Source organism: Diabrotica undecimpunctata, chromosome 8 (genome assembly GCF_040954645.1).
Source record: "Diabrotica undecimpunctata isolate CICGRU chromosome 8, icDiaUnde3, whole genome shotgun sequence".
Taxonomy (NCBI): Eukaryota; Metazoa; Arthropoda; class Insecta; order Coleoptera; family Chrysomelidae; genus Diabrotica; species Diabrotica undecimpunctata.
The window spans coordinates 116398476-116416479 of NC_092810.1; the positions used below are offsets into that span (position 1 = coordinate 116398476).

General features: G+C 31.6%; 2 protein-coding genes across 3 annotated transcripts in view; one reads left to right on the forward strand and one right to left on the reverse strand.

The window, feature by feature from the left end:
* The window catches only part of LOC140449072 (uncharacterized), a 121638-nt gene extending 109653 nt beyond the window's left edge, over nt 1–11985 (reverse strand). Inside the window, exon 1 of the mRNA XM_072542215.1 lies at nt 11845–11985. Within this exon, the coding sequence (XP_072398316.1) occupies nt 11845–11853 (9 nt within the window). The 5' untranslated portion in view covers nt 11854–11985. The remainder of the gene's footprint in view (nt 1–11844) is intronic.
* The window catches only part of LOC140447890 (cytochrome P450 6k1-like), a 77895-nt gene that overhangs the window by 35756 nt on the left and 24135 nt on the right, over nt 1–18004 (forward strand). The window lies entirely within an intron of this gene.

The window sequence follows — 18004 nt, forward strand, 5'->3', positions numbered from 1 at the left end:
CAAAATGTCTAGATACATTTAAGACTGTTTCATCCTCTCTAAGTGGTGGTTCTAAATATTTTGCAACTGTTATCAATTTCAATGCATAATCTACCATATTTGATTTTAAATTTTGATTATACTTTCCAAAATATAGAATTTCTCTAAACTTGGCTTGCTCTAATTCACCCCAATAATAATTTAAAAATTTATTTTCAAATGTTTGAAAGTTATCTAAATCATTTTCAATACTAGCAAACCAAGTTGCTGCATTGTCATTTAATGTCACTCTAATATAATCTTTAATATCATTAATATTATTCACAAATCTTAATTTATGTTTTAAACTATTTATGTATACTCTAGGATGCAAATTTTTTATATTACCAGAGAATTTAATCCCAGTCTCATTTGTTAAATTTAAGTAAGGTCTCCCTATGTCTCTCATTTGTGAAATATCATCTATTCTCTGTTCCACATTTCTTATTTGATTACTATTTATTTGGATATTTTGTTGTATATCGTCTAATTTTTCTTCTGTGTTTCTCCTGTCTTCGTTAATTTTTTCTTCTGAGTTACATTTCTGTAACTCTATTTTCTGTTCTATATCTATTTTATTATCTTGAATAATCCTCTTTACTTCTGTCCTCTCATTGTCTATCCTTTTCTTGTAGTCATTCCGTATACTTTTTATTTCATTTGCTACTTTTTTCTCTGCAGTTTCAAGTTTTTTATCCATTTGTTTTTCTATTTGCTTTACAATTTTATTATTATTATCTTCTATTTTCTTTTCTAGTTTTCTATAATTCTCTTCCAATCTCTGTTCCATTTTTTTCATGTCCTCTTTGACTTCTTTTGAATTCTCTTCCATTTTTTTCGTATTCTCTTCCATTGTCTTGTTCATCTGCATCATTAATGACATCAAAGCTGCCATATTGACATTTTCCTCTCTTTCTGGATTCATTTCTGCAGTATCTTGTGGAACTTGAACTAAACTCTCCTCTTGTATAGGTTGTGTTTCTACTTCCACATCTTCTTCATTCTTTTTGCTTCTTGTACCTTTCTTTCCTTGAGACATTTTGAGACTTTACTTGTTCAAATATAATTAAAAATAAAATCTATAATTTTTTCTTTCTAATGAAAATTAATTTAATTATATGAGAGCACTTATCTTCCCAAACTATAATTGGTTTCAAATGAGTGTAGAGTAATAAATCATGAAGTGTCATCAAATTTGCCTGAATTTCGGTGTCGTCATGGGCGTAGGCAAATGGACGGATGTCAACTTCGTCGTCAAAAATTGATGTACCTCAAAATATCATATTTTGGATATTTTGTGATAACCAATTTTATTTAAATTTTCGATTAACTTATTCTTCAAACTCGTATTCCATTATATGGTCATTAAAGCTAATTACATTTTTATTTATAAAAACAAATTCACTTCCTTACTGAACGAATAAAAGCATTAGAAGAAACTGATAAGGGTATGACGCACCTCCTAATATTACTAAGAACTAAAATAAATCAACATGAAGACTAATAACGCGTAATGAGGTTTTACTTACACTTTCATTATAATCCCTCTTTTATTTTATTATTATCATTCGACATTCGACATTCGAGTTAGTAATTGTTACTACACCAATTAAACGTACAGTAATATTGTGATATAGAAATAGTGAAAAAGTTATAAAATGGCGACATTTACTCCAAAGAAAAGAGGTGTAAAAAATTCTCCGCTATCTGTTAGTGAAAAAGTTATAATTTTAAATGTATATGATTGCATAAAACACGATCACCCTAGTTTGTCTGTGCAAGAAAGTGTTGAGCGATGTGCCCGAATGACTGGAATTGGACAGTCCACGATTTTTAAATTATTGCGAGAAAGAAAGATATCAGGCCAGTTAAGTCCATGCAAGAGAAAATCAGGAAGACCAATAAAAATCTTAGGTGAAGACACCAAACGTGACATTCGAAGAAAAGTTCATTCGTTTTATTTTAAAAAGGAAATACCCACCCTTGACAAAATACTAATGGAGATAAGCCAAGATAACGATATTCCTTTGATATCCAGAAAACTTTTATGGAAAACTTTAAAAAGTATGAATTTTTCCTGGGAAAAGCACAATCGAAAGGCACTATTACTGGAAAGTGATGAAATCATTTGCTGGAGACGAAAATATTTGAGAACTATAAAACAGTACCGCAGAGAGCACAAGAAAATTTTTTATCTTGATGAGACGTGGATAAACGAAGGTTATATAGTCCAAAAAATGTGGCAAGATAAAAATGTAACAAGTGCTCGCCAAGCTTTCATAGAAGGCCTTTCGACGGGTATTAAAGTGCCTTCGGGAAAAGGGAAGAGGCTTATAATTGCTCACACTGGAAGCGAAGAAGGATTTTTAAAAGAAGGTTTGTTAAGCTTTGAGTCGTGTCGGACGGGAGATTATCATGAGGACATAAATTCGGATGTCTTCGAAGACTACTTCGGGGAAATGTTAAAATTTCTTCCAGCTGATTCGGTCGTGGTTATGGATAATGCAAGCTACCATTCAAGGCGCATAGAGAAGGTACCAACTTCAGTTTGGAGAAAGCAAGAAATTATTAACTGGCTGTCAAATAAAGGTATTCAGTTTGAGACGAATTCAATAAAGAAGGAACTACTAGCCGTAGTAAAACAACATAAATCTCGCTTCATAAAATATGCCGTAGAAGATGTAGCAGAAAAGTATAAAGTAACTGTGCTACGCCTACCGCCATATCATTGCGAATTAAATCCCATAGAACTTATATGGGCACAAGTTAAAGGATATGTTGCAAGGCACAATACCACATTTAAAATGAAAGATGTCAAGGTATTGTTTGATCAAGCCATTATGGAAATCACATCAGAAAACTGGCAAAAAACAATCCAGCATGTTTTAAAAGAGGAAGATAAAATGTGGGAACTGGACAACTTGGTCGATCAGGTGGTTGACCCTATAATTATAACACCAGGGGATAATGACAGTTCTTCGGATGAAGACTATAGTGATGTAGAATTGTAATAACGTATCCAGTAAAGTTTTTGTAGTTTTTGTGAATAAATTGATTTAAACTCCCCACAAGTGTTTCAATATGTAAAGTTCATTCGTGTGTGTTTGTGAGTATTTCCCGATTTCGGTTCGTATATATTTTATTGTTACATTTTATATTTTTTTAATAACACTGTTCTGCTGTATTACATTTTTATTTCCTTTAATATGATTTTTAAGAATGCATATTCTTTTGTCAATTAACCCACTAGCGCGCCTCTGGCTCAGTGTTTATCTGTCGATAACAATGGACTAATCCCTTAAAACAGGGTGATACCTACCTGCTCTTTATGAAACGACAGAATTTTGCAATGCGGACGGAATTTATTGACGGATTATTGACGGATTACCCTGTAGCGCTTTTGAATACTTCATGAGATTTTATTACTCTACACTCATTAGAAATAGATTATAATTCTTTTAAATAGAGAGCCACCGCGTTGGGTGCCAAATTGTTATGATGTGTTTTTTTGTTTGAATGATGAGCAATGAGTATTTTTAATAATATATATAGGGTTTTTATCGCGGTTCTCAAAGAATTAGCTTGTAAGTACTTTTTTAAATTATCTTTATTATAACTATTATGAAACACACATATATATCTAACCTAGTCAATGTAAATTTAAAATAAACTATCTTTAAACTGATATTCTTATAAAACTAATTAAATTCTATAGACAATCTAAAATTTAAACAAACTATCTTCAAAATTGAAATTGTTATGACACTAACTAAATTATATTAACAAAATTTTGTACCTTTCTTTCACTGAATGCCTAAATGAACTGTTTTCCACTAAGTATATAGATTCTAATCACCACTGAATGTCTTCGTACTTCAGTTATCCTTGTTTTTTTTTTACTTTTTTAAATTATTAGCTTCTACCAATTTAAGATATAGTTTTCTTCACCAGCATTTATACACCACCAACCAAACCAGCAAACAGCATTTATATTTATTCTTCTTTTCAATATACCAATATCCAATTATTATAAGTTGATTTATACTAATCTCCAACCATAATATAATTTAATTTCTTCCAATATACCTTTTTAATCTTCAATAATTATTTGTGTATAATTATAAATGTGCATTAAATATATGCATAATTTTTAATCTTCATTTAACTCACTATATTAAACAATTTGACTATTTGTAACTGATTCACTGACTGTCTTGAAAATTCTGAACAATTTACTTCACTCTATTAACTTTCATAATAAACTGGCCTGACTTCTGACTAAAAACTTCCAAAAACTGCCTGACTTCTGAATAAAAACTTAAAACTGCCCTCTTGAATCCAAATCACGGGTATTTATATCTTTTTGATATTCTAGAACCATCTCGTAAGAGATCATGTTCCAATTTGTTCTATTTCATACTTGTATGAATTTTCTGGAACAAACCATTTCGCAAACATGGCCATCTCCGGAGATCCAGAGAATTCCATTCTTTTCTATTAATAATTTTGTTTACATTTAGGCTTTTCAGATCAGAATATATAATTAAATTAGTAACTAACACTCTAATTTAATAAAATACACATTTCAAACAATATATTATATAACCCCACTTTATATTCCCTTATGATTAATTTCTATCTGTCAAATTACTCCGAGAGTATTTTTGGTTGCCTATGCACATGGCTCACTTATATATATTTACAATATTAAAATACAACTTTTTACAATTATTATATGCTAATTTCTTAAAATGCCCTCACATAAATAATTTTTATAAAATTCTCTAGTATATAACTTATTTAAAACAACCAAATATCTAATATTATGTAGTATATAACTTATAAATTATTTTCTATAAACCCTAATTGTCACAATATATCATAAAACATAATGACGGTATTAGATTTTTGCTTCGATACAGGGCAGCGGCAAGGTATTTCGATCTCTTTAGGTCTCCTTAGAGCGGTATAGCTTCTGCTGTGAATCGCAACAAAATCTATCCCGTCGTAGACCAATAGTTATCAAAATAACTATTTACGGGCGTAACTACGCAATCTAATAACAAAAAGAGAAATCATACGATTTCTACCTGGCGAAACTGAATTCAAATTTTTACCACTGTGCATTCTAAAACTTGCAAAGCAAACAGGTAGAAATCGTATGATTTCTCTTTTTGTTGTATATAGGTATATAGGTATATATATATATATATATATATATATATATATATATATATATATATATATATATATATATATATATATATGTATATATATATACATATATTTATAGATAATAAGATCACAAATCAATAAACAAAATTGTAGAACTATGTAAAATTTCACGTCGCGCGAAACAAACAATTATTGCAGACTTTGCATAAATAATTAGTTATTACTTATTTATAGAAATGCGATGCATTTACCAGATCGTTGTATCGTTGTTATTCTAGTTATTGAGTTATTTGATCATTACAATAGGTGAATAACGGTAAAAAAGTAATCGGCAGACGAACTGTATACTATTTATTCCTTTGACGAAAAAAAAAGTCTACAATTTTTATAAATAAAATATAACAAACTGTGCATGATCATTAAATGTTTTATTTAAAGTAGTATTATCAAGTTGCGACGTTTTTAATTATATATTCCAGTATATTTTAAACTATATTTGCAGATTTTATAGGTTCAGTATCTTTTGTTTATTTTTGTAATATTTTTTATATTTGCATATACATCATTAAAAATTAGTGGAATTTCACGTCTTTGTATTAAGTCTGATAAAAACTGTATAGAAGTTTACCTATAAGAAGAAACTACTTAGAAGTCCAGTAAAGTTAGTAGATTTAAAATTTTTAGCTATGGAACTTTCTTTTAAACTGTTGAGGGAGCCAGTAACTTGAAAAGATAGCGCCCCAATTAGCAGAGAGGGAAATTCTCTGATCAACATTAGATAATAGGTAGGTGGGAAATAAAGTACCCATTGTGGACCAATAGACACTGTAGTCGATACTGTTACCGTCGAAGGAAATCAAACTTTTCCTTGAGAAGGAAATACTCCAAAATTAAACCTGGATTCTCCGTCAGGTATTCTGGTATACCTGGTATACCTGGATTCTCCGTCAGCTCCTCGCAATCCCTCGATATTAGTTAAAAATCTGGAATGTCGAGACAGAACTAATGGACTAACTAATGTCAAAGGACTGTAAACATAGTAATAAACGAACAAAATAAATGAAGGACACACGGCTTAAACCATAAAAGTCCTGATATTATTATGAGAAAACTTAAATTTGTAAATTTGTAAATTTAGGGACTTACATCTATTAAATTGGTTAAGATAAATCTTAATTTATTTATCAGTTACACTTGCAGGTATTATTAAATAATAAAAAAGGTGGAGTGTCATATCTAAAATTAATGAAAGTCTAGGTTTTCATTATTCTGTAAACATTATCGGTACCATTAGTTATTATCATCTCTGACATTGTTGGCATGAGGTAAACTATTATAATTGTCCTTGTGTAAGCCTGCTGTGGTAGTGAAAATTCATTATTGTTTTTTTTTTTGTTTGATTAATATCAATTTTCAACTGTCTTAAAGGTCTGCTTGCAAAGGGGCTTTTTTTTTGTAAAAAGGAATCAGAAATGCAGGCCAAGTTTTAAAATAATTTGTAGTACATTTCTTGACATTGAATGGTTTAGGTTTCTGTCTAGACTCTCTAATGTGCTGTGCCCACTCACTAGGTAACTCAATCCTTGCTTTTTGGTTAATAAAAACTATATTGCGGTCACACTCTAAATAGGAGTGGCCACCGATAGAAAATACAACAATAATTTCTGTAAAGCGATGGCAGGCATGGACCATAATATAGTGAAGAAATCTAAAAACTGTATAATTTTTATTGTGACCCCCACATAAGTCACAGAATGTGGTCAACTTTTGTACTTAAGAATTCAATTCATTGTATATAAAGTCAAATAATTGTGAAACCACAGCATCGCCACCTTTTTTACCCACTGTTTCATCATAGACATAAAAAAATCAATCGGCATCAGACAGTTGATGAATATTAAATAAATAGTAGGTAAGTTGTCGTTTATAATAAACATCATTCGTTATGATGTTTGGAATATGCAAATTTTCACAATCATGCACAATCCAGCACTCTTTTTTATTGCATAAAATTTCTCTGCCTATAATTTATGTAGTTTATTTTCTACTTCCAATTTTTTAAACTTTTGATTCAATTCTTCTTTTACAGTTTCATCTGTACATGTTCTTAGTTAAGAATTTATACATTTAATTTCTGCCAAAAATTGATCACAAGAGGAGCAAGTGTCTATCCTCGGATAGCCAAAAGAAATGTTAAAATGTTAAAATTAAAATATTTCCTATATGCTTCACATGATACTTTATTGTCTGGATTTTTTTCAATGTAGTGATCCAAGAGTTTTCTTACATTCAGTTCATCAGAGAGATATATTCTCTGGCTCTCATGTAAATTGTAATGTCCTTTACGGCTAGATGTCTTCTGTATAGTCTCAATTTGGTGCTTCATTAAGGAAACGGTTTCTGATGAAATTTTATGACTTTTAGAATGACATCTCCGTTTGTCTCTAGGAATAGTGCCATTCGTTTTTAAGCTATTTTGCAAATATTGTAGCCTCTGGCTAGAAATACCATGCATGTAAAGAAATGCTTAATAGCATACTGGTGTTTTACGTACATGATCGCCTCCAATTCGCATTTTATCGCAGTAAGCCTTGGTTCTTAATGTAGCAGTTTCATCCGGTTTTCTTGGTCTTCTAGTCAAGTGTGGTTATGAGACCACAAAGATAACTGTCTTCTTCATACTTTATTTTTAATAAATTAAACGCAGTCACAATAGATTGCTGCTCTGCGTCGGATGTATTTTTGAAACACTGGAAGCGTTTGCATTCACAACTTTCCCCAGTCTCATGTCCTTGAAATTTAAGCTTTTTCACCACGTCCATCATTCGCCCAGTGGATTTCCGCTTTTTGCTATTTATGCACTCCATAATATTATTTAGTTTAATGTGATATTTTAATGCAATATTTTAATGATAATGCAAGAATCTCAAATGCAAAAAAAGAAAAGGGCAAGAAAAGTACTCGCTACAATTTAAAACTCTTGAAAGAGCCCCGTGCACTAGAAAGGTATCAAAATTACCTTGAACATGAAAGCACAACAGATGAGAATTTAACAGCTAGCGAGCAATGGGATATATGTAGAAGAACAATTAAGGAAGCGGCAAACAACGTCCTAGGACCAGAAGAATCCACTCCACGCAACAGTTGGTTCGACGATAAATGTGAAGATATCACTAAAAGAAAAAATTATGCATATAAACTTATGCAACAAAGAAGAACACGAGATAAGGAGCAAATGTACAAAGATCTTAGGAAGGAGAAAAAACGCATACATCGAAGGAAAAAGCGGACCTTCGAAAACCAGATTATGCAAGAGCTTCAATCATTAAAGGGGCAAAATGAAACTAGAACGTTCTATAATATCCTAAATAAGACAAGAAAAGAATTTAAACCACGGCTGACGATGTGTAGAGACAAAAATGGACATATAGTCAGTACCGCTGACGCAGTACAAAGCAGATAGGTTGAGCACTTCAAAGAACTACTTGGTACCGAAGTGGAAAATGATGCGTCACCCCAAAAACCAAGAAATAACACTTACGTAGAACCTCCTTCAATATTTGAAGTGAAAGACGCAATCACACCACTCAAAAATAGCAAGTCCCCAGGAGTGGATTGTATCCCCGCAGAGCTCATCAAACATGGAGGTAACAGCATTATGCACCAAATTCACAACATAATAGTCAAAGTCTGGAAAGAAGAACAAATGCCAGAGGAATGGTGCACTGGAATCATATGTCCACTGCAAAAAAAGGGAGATTTGTTGGAATGTAAAAATTATAGGGGTATAACTCTTCTGAATACAATGTACAAAATATTCTCCAACATCCTGTACAGCCGTTTAAGTACGTACGTGGAAGAAATCCTTGGTGAGTATCAAAGCGGTTTTAGGCCAGGTAGGTCAACAATTGACCAGATTTTTGTGCTACGTCAAATCTTAGAAAAAACCAATGAATTTAATATTGACACGTTCCATCTCTTTGTGGACTTTAAGTCAGCGTATGATAGCGTCCTAAGAGTTAAATTATACGAAGCCATGAATGAACTTAACATTCCCCATAAATTAATAAGGCTCGTAAAAACAACTATGAGTAAAGTGATCTGCAGAGTGCAAATACAAGGCGATATGTCACAAGCGTTTGAAACATATGCAGGGTTAAGGCAGGGAGACGCGCTGGCGTGCCTTCTCTTTAATATAGCGTTAGAAAAGACTATAAGAGATGCCGAGTTACACAATAGGGGAACAATCTTTAATAAATCAACGCAGATTATGGCTTACGCTGACGATCTGGATTTGATCGCACGTACTACACGAGGACTTAAGAGATGACTTCCACCTTCTTGACAGCCGCACAAAATATGGGCCTTAAAATAAACGAGGAAAAAACCAAAATGTTAGCATCTATTCCAAATAACAGAGATAGAGCTAGAAACGCCGAAGAAAACTTCAGTATAGACCAATATAATTTTGAGGTAGTAAATAAGTTTACATATTTGGGTTCTCTCATAACAAACGATAATGACACATCTGAAGAGGTAAAACGGAGGGTACTGCTAGCAAACAAATGTTATTTTGGACTAAGCAAGCAGCTAAAAAACAGAAATTTAAGCCAGAAAACCAAACTAATAATATATAGAACACTCATCCTACCAGTGCTGACATATGGGTCAGAAACATGGACCATCTCCAAAACAGACGCAAATCTTCTGCTCGTCTTCGAAAGGAGGATACTAAGAAGAATAATGGGCGCATTCTGTGAGAATGGTATTTGGAGAAGGCGATATAATTTCGAATTGTACGAGAAGTATAGAGATGTATTTATTTATTTTAGTATAACTAAAATAAATATAATTTTATATTTAGATATTTAGTATATATTCTGGAAAAAACTCTTTTGAGTAAAAATTTTAACTCCGAGTCTCGGAATATGGATGAAAACTTGCCACGACGACACCTGGCAAAGAAAAGTACTTTGAAAATTGGTAATTGGAACACTAAAGGTATGATTCACAAGACAATAGAAATTTTTACTGAAATGACTAAGCAAAAAATGGAAATCATAGTGCTCTCTGAAACCAAAAAAGGGACAAGGAAATGAACAGATTAAAGACTACATTTATATATGGTCAGGAGTAGAGAAACACGTACACGCTAAATCAGGGGTCTCAATTCTTATACAAAAATCGTTAAAAAAATATAAAAAAGACTATGCGTACATCTCTGAAAGAATTCTGAGAATAATTGTCCCATTGTACGGCATCGAAACAATAGTTGTTGGAGTCTATGCGCCAACAGACCATTCAAATAAACAAGTTAAAGATTCCTTTTATGAAGAGTTATCAAACATTTGTAATAAAATAAAAAGTCATTCAGAAATAATACTTCAAGGAGACCTAAATGCCAGAGTAGGTTCTCAAATAGACGATCACGTGGTGGGACGGTACGGAGAAATAGTTAAAAATGGTTCAAGAAATAGCTTAATTGAGTTCTGTCCACTTTTTGGTTTAAAAATGTGTCACATAAAAAACTCATTGTCTCCAAGTAAGAGATGTAGTTCTTTTAAAATCCTCCCTTTTTAAATTTAATGTCTGTTTTGTCCCCCCGTTTTTTAAGTGTTTTCTGTGTGTTTTCTGTGTGTCTTAAAGTGTCTCAATTTTAATTTTTAACTTTATATATTGGACTTTACAACAATTTGCCACATATTGTAACATCACTTTATCAAAGAAATTTGATAATTACAAGCTGATATAATTGCACACCCACACAATTTGCACATCTATTCTTATTCATTGTCTCACAACTGTCACCTTCCAAAACAAAATTAAAATCTCAATAAATAACACACATTTCATAAATATATCCACAGAATAAAATAAATAACTTTAAAGAACTTAATGGTATAGAACATTACTTTCATCAAACAAACAATTACATTTACCTATCTCTACTTCATTGGATAAAATCTGTCTCCTCAAGAACTTCCCCGTTTACTGTTAAACAATTACAATAGTTAACTTGAGTTCTCCAATCAACAATACAAGATAGTTTGAACCATGTTCTTTCAACCATCAATTAATAGAGTACCGGCATCATTAATTTAACTTTGTATCGTGACCTGAAGATGCTTTGAATATTGTAGAAAGCGAAACCGGTCGTCTGATAGTTAAATTAAATTGATTGTGAGTAAGTCTAATTTATTATTTCTTTTACCTTTTGTATGCTAATAGTATGCCTTTAAATTTTCTATGATAATTAATATTTACCTTTAATACCTTTTTTTATCTTAATTTACCTTTAATTTATCTTTAATATGAAAGAAAAAATGATTGAATGTATTTAAACTGAATGCGAGGATATGAGCTATAATAAACCAGTGTTTCTGTCATGTAATCCTGATGAAGACTTTAATTTTAATAATTATGATCCAGGCAGTCCTAAAACATGCACTACTTTAGACAACGGACTTTATAATGTTGATATATCTCAGAATAAAAATAATTTAAACGATAGCGATGATCCAAACCGGGTATATAATCCTGAAGATTTTAATTGGTCCGATATTGAAAACGTAAATTCAGCTCAATATCCACCATCAAAAAATAACGACAGCAGTACAACAGACAACAGACAAAATGTAATGATTTACTTACCACGTACATCAGCAGAACAACCAAATGAAGAGACAAAATGATATTATAGTTTCAGTCAAGATAAACGAAATTTTGCCTGACGCTTGTTGGATCACCCTACCGATTTAGTATTATCATAACCAGGAGAAGCGACAGTCCTTTGAAGTTACGTGGCCAAGCCGCCAATGACAGCTAACAACCAGAAAATTAATAGTCAGTGGGCATATCACACAATATAAATTCTTAAGAGCGTAGGCGCAAAATTTCGGGCCAATGTTTTTTAAATGCATTCATTTTTTTCGAATCCTGAAAAAACTAATAAGTATTTTTGAAAAATTTAAAAAACTTCTATAATGTTTATTTTAATAACTTACAGGGGTGAAAAAAAAAAGAGAAAATTCAGTGTGATTTTTAATTTCAAATATCTCATTCAAAAAAACTTTTTGTTTATTCTAAGGGACTTTCGGCCCTCGGTAATAATGTAATCTTTCATTCTGTGTTTAAATTTTTCAAAAATATTTGTTAGTTTTCTCAGGATTCGAAAAAAATGATTGTATTTAAAAAGCATTGACCCGAAATTTTGCGCCTACGCTCTTAAGCGAAACAAAGAAATTACTAAAAATCTTAAAATTACAACAGAACAAGACTTCAAAATTACAAAAACATGGTTGCAAATAAACAAACTTACAATAAATTATGAAAAAACTAAATAGGTACTCATCTACTTTTTGCTACATACAAAAGTTGTCTGCCAATTTTTAATTCGTTAAATGTAAATAACAAAGATCATTGAAGGTACTGCGTCATGCGCCAATGTTTTTCTTCTGTTTCCTTTTACAATAACATTATCTTTAAAATGCAGTTCACAAATCCTATAATTATTATAAAGTGAATCCATTTTGAATAACAAATCTTCTCATCTGCAAGCTTCTATCCACATTTTGGCACTACAAATTTTTACCAGAACAAATTTTAAACAAAGAACTTTTTCTGTATTTATAAATAATACTTTATTACTTACAACTATAAGAGTATTAGTATATTCTAAGTATATTGTAAGTAATGAAATATTTAACTTTTGTCAATATTTAATCTTAATAAATTTACAGTTTTCTCCTAAGTCACAAAAATGTCACTAAATATTGAGATATGCATCAAATAAAGTTTTAATATTTTTTATTTGTAATTCCCATTTAAAACTCTATGTTCTAAAACTAAATATTTTATGTACTTCGATCCATATATTTGATCTTTTTTATTTATATTTAACGAATTAAAAATTGGCAGACAACTTTTGTATATAGCAAAAAGTAGATGAGTACCTATTTAGTTTTTTCATAATTTAATGTAAGCTTGTTTATTTGCAACCATGTTTTTGCAATTTTGAAGTCTTGTTCTGTTGTAATTTTAAGATTTTCCCAATTATTGGTCTAATTATATTTCGTTTAAGAGCGTAGGCGCAAAATTTCGGGCCAATGCTTTCTAACATTTTTTTGGAATCCTGAGAAAACTAACCAATATTTTTGAAAAATTTAAACACAGAATGAAAGATTACATTATTACCGAGGGCCGAAAGTCCCTTAGAATAAACAAAAAGTTTTTTTGAATGAGATATTTGAAATTAAAAATCACACTAAATTTTCTCTTTTTTTTTTCACCCCTGTAACTTATTAAAATAAACAATATAGAAGTTTTCGGGGACTTTTGGCCCTCAGTAATAAATTGAGTTTTTCATTCTGCATTTAAATTTTTCAAAAATACTTATTAGTTTTTTCAGGATTCGAAAAAAATGAATATATATAAAAAACATTTGCCCGAAATTTTGCGCTTACGCTCTTAAATCAAATATTCTCGTGTATAAAACCCTCTATATATTTTTATTTCCTAAAAATACTATATTCGTATTGTTGTCTTCGAGCGCGCTGACACCCGGCCACCATCTGTTAATTTTTTGACCTGAGCCTTCGGATACTTGCGTCTTTCAATAAAAGAAATAGCACTGACACCAAATTTAATGTTTTCATTTTGAACTATCCCTTGGCAGACCAAAGTTTATTTTTATAGCTCGGACAGACACGTCGGCGTCGGCTTACTGTTCGAAAGTCAAACCAATACTATTATGTAATAACTAATAATAATTACAAAGTAATAGTAATTACCTGTTATTATTCTTAGGAAATCTAAATAAACTTATTCCTTTTCCTGTCACAGATGAACATCCGCGAATCGCACAAATATATCCAGACATTTTAAATATAAATTAAACTTTTAACTATAAACTATAACTATAAACTTATATATTTAACTATAACTATAAACTATAACTTTAACCTTTTAACTATAAATAAATTATATAAATGGTCAAATGCACTTGTTTTGTCGAGTATTTACCATAGACGCCTACGGACTATCAAACAACCAGAATTAAAGAATAAGCACGTGTTTTTGACAGTTAAACAACCAGAATCGGGCATGCGTATACAAAAATGGTACACGCTTTTGGACCGTTGTGTCGCTTCTATGTGTGTTCGGTTATTCTATGTCATAATCAAGAACAGACCCTCCAGGAGCGGATTCGTTAAAATTAACAAAAAAGTTCAAGTACATATAATATTTAGGGTTGGAATAATAAATACTTATAAAATTAACTATCATATCATATATTTAATACGTATTTATATCTATGTGGTTATAGGTATGTTATTATGTACAATGAAATAAGAGAAATGAACAAATTAAAGAAATTAAGAAAAATAATGTTAATAACAGTAAAAGACTAAAGGGTGGTAGCAAAAATCAGAATTAAAAAAGTTATCATAATAAAATTAGAAACAATTAGATGAAAAAAAAATAATTACAAATTTCAACTCTATGTCACTGTCGCTGTCAGCTTCAGTAGAAAAGTCACTCCGCTTTTTACGAGGTTAAGTTCTATCTGTAACAATTTTCCACACTATTGGCATTCTTGTCAATCGAGATGTTGCCTTGATGAGAAATTTACCGTCTTCTGGATTTGGATTATCTTTTTTTACTGTTTGATAAACATTCCTAATAATTGCTTTGGCATCATCAGATACATGTAAACGTGATTTACACTTAGCACTAGCTTCACCGATTTCTGACATTGTACTTGAATAGTCGTGACCTAACTACCGATTTGAATGCAAGAAAATAACTGCCTAAATGTGCAAATGTCAAACTTAAATATGTTTGCCCCCTTTTATAATGTTTTATAAATTATGTTTTCTAGATAAATAAATATTATCTAATTATACCTAGATACCTACTAGCACGAGAATTATAATGTGTAAAGCTATAGAATAATAATAAGAGGTATACTTTATTTTTAAATAATATACTTGCTAATGATTTTTTAAGTTCTTTTATTTAAAGATAGGAAGCTTTATTATCGAAAGTCCATTTTATTTAAAGTAAAAACGACATAAAACAGATAATATTCTAACTCTATAAAATTCAATTAATGAGCCCGTTGAACATGATAATTGTTTGTAATCGTTAATAATAATTGATTTCAAGCAACTTAATTTCAGATGAGTAAATCAGATGAGTACGCAAAGATGACTAATTCGTGTATACCAATTTTTTTTAATACAAAGCATTGTGTAGAAATTTTAATTTAAACAATTTAAATTTATTTGCACTAATAGGTAACGAGCCAGTTCTGTAAATAATATAAAGTCCGGTCCTAGTAAGCTGTTCCAAAACTATTGCTACCCGTCGCAAAGACAATTGAGGGATTAGTAACATCAATAGGTCTTCTTCTAATGGCGCTACAACCCTTTGTGAGTCTTGGCCTGCTTAACAATGTTCTTCCATTCTGCCCTGTCGGATACTTTCCTTCGCCACTGCCTGATGTTCATGGTTTTAAGATCCCTCTTTACGTCGTCTATCCATCTTTTACGGGGCCTTCCTCTTGTTCTGTTTTCTTGGGGCTTCCATCTCTGGACTACTTTTACAGCTCGATTATCTGGCATTCTTTCTAGGTGACCAAGCCAGTTTAGTCTTTGTGATTTTACAAATCTGACAATATCTGCGCTCTGCATTAGTTCATCCAGCTCGTGGTTCATTTTAATTCTCCACGAACTATCGCTGCATTGGGTTGGTCCAAATATCTTCCTTAGTATTTTGCGCTTAAATATTCTCAGTTGATTTTCATCAGTGGTTGAGAGGGTCCACGTTTCACATCCATATGTGGCCACTGGTCTAATTACTGTTTTGTAGATTCTCAGCTTAGACTCACGATTCAGTAACTTAGTTTTCATTAAGTCTTTGTATGCATAAAAACACTTATTACCGCTAAGAATCCGTGCTTGTATTTCTTGACTGATGTTGTTGTTGTCATTTATTATTGAGCCTAGGTAGGGAAAAGTGGAGGCATATTTGTAGGTATGGTTGTCTACCTTCAGATTCTCATGTTTATTCGATTTTGTGTATTTTGTTTTGCTTTCATTTATATATATAGACCAAACGTAGCAGCTTCTCGTTTCAGTTCTATGACTTTTTCGCTCAATACCCTTTTGTTGCGGCTTATTATGGCAACATCATCCGCATATGCGCATATTTGCATAGATCTTGTATTAATACAGCCGTTTACATCCAGTTTTCTAACAACAGCTTCTAAAGTTAGATTAAGAAGTGTTGTTGATAAGGCATCCCCTTGTCTAACTCCATTTTCAATATCAAAGGCCTGCGTCATATCTCCATCTATTCTCACCATAGCTTTGGAACCCTCCAGAGTCATTCGTATAAGTTTAACCAACTTATTGGGTATCCCTAACATAGATAGTTGCTTTAACATCTTTTGTCGATCTACTCCATCAAACGCCTGTTTGAAATCGATATACAAGTTGTAAATAGGTATGTTATATTCAACACATTTTTCATGTATACCTCTTAACATATGTATTTGGTCTATAGTTGACCTCTTTGGTCTGAAGCCACATTGGTATTCACCAATAATCTCCTCCGAAAACGATTCCAGGCGGCTATATATAATTCCTGATAATATCTTGTAGATGACATTTAAAACTGTTATGCCCCTATAATTTTTGCAGAGTCGTTTGTCTCCCCCTTTGTACATAGGAAGTATGATTCCCACTTTCCAATCTTCTGGGATGACTTCTAGTGTCCATATGCGGTCGATTAGTTTGTGGATACGCCTCCATAGCGCATGTCCACCATTCTTTATCAGTTCTGCAGTTATTCCATCTGTGCCAGGTGCTTTGTTATTTTTTAGATGTTTTATGACGTTTATCGTTTCTTCCAATGTTGGTTGCTCAACTAGTTGTTCTGCTGTGTGGTGAATTATCTCTTCATCTTCGTTTTGTTCTTTTTCTGGGTTTAACAGCTCTTGAAAATGCTCCTTCCACCTTTCCATTATTTCCTCTTTCTCGCTGATAATTGCCCCATTTTTGTCCTTGCAAACTGTTGATCTTGTTATGTATCCTTGGGTGCATTGCTTGATTTCCTTGTAAAATTTTCTAGTCTCTCTTCTGTTATGATAATCTGTAATTTGTTGTATTTTTCTATATAACATTTCTCTTTTTTTCCTTCTGCATATTTTCTTTGCATCTTTTCTGAGTTCTTCATATGCCTTTCTATTCGATCGGGAATCCCTTTGTAAACATTTCTGTCTAGCTATATTTTTGCTATTTATTACTTGTTGGCAATCTTGGTCAAACCATTTCTCGTTTCTTTGGCTTGAGGTTTCACCTAATGTTTCCTTTGCCATATTTGTAATTGTCGTTTTGATGATATTCCATTCTTCTTCAATGTTGTTTTGTTCTCCTCTTTCATTTAATATTACTTTTATTTTCTGCTGGTACTCATTCTTCTTTTTAGGATTTTTAAACATATATGTATTCCATTTTCTTTGTTTGGCGCCTTTCTCTTTTCTTACCATTGATATTCTTTGTTTTATCTTCGATATAACTAAGAAATGGTCCGAATCGCAATTTGCGCCTCTATATGTTCTAACATCTGTTACGGAGGTTGCCCACCGCTTAGATATTAATATGTGATCAATTTGATTAAATTTATTAGTACCAGGTATCATCCAGGTTCCTTTATGAATATTTTTAGTGAGGCGCAATATAAGATGTTGCTTCCAGATAACATCTCTAGCCTCTCCTACTTAATTCCTATCCTCACCTCCAAGAAG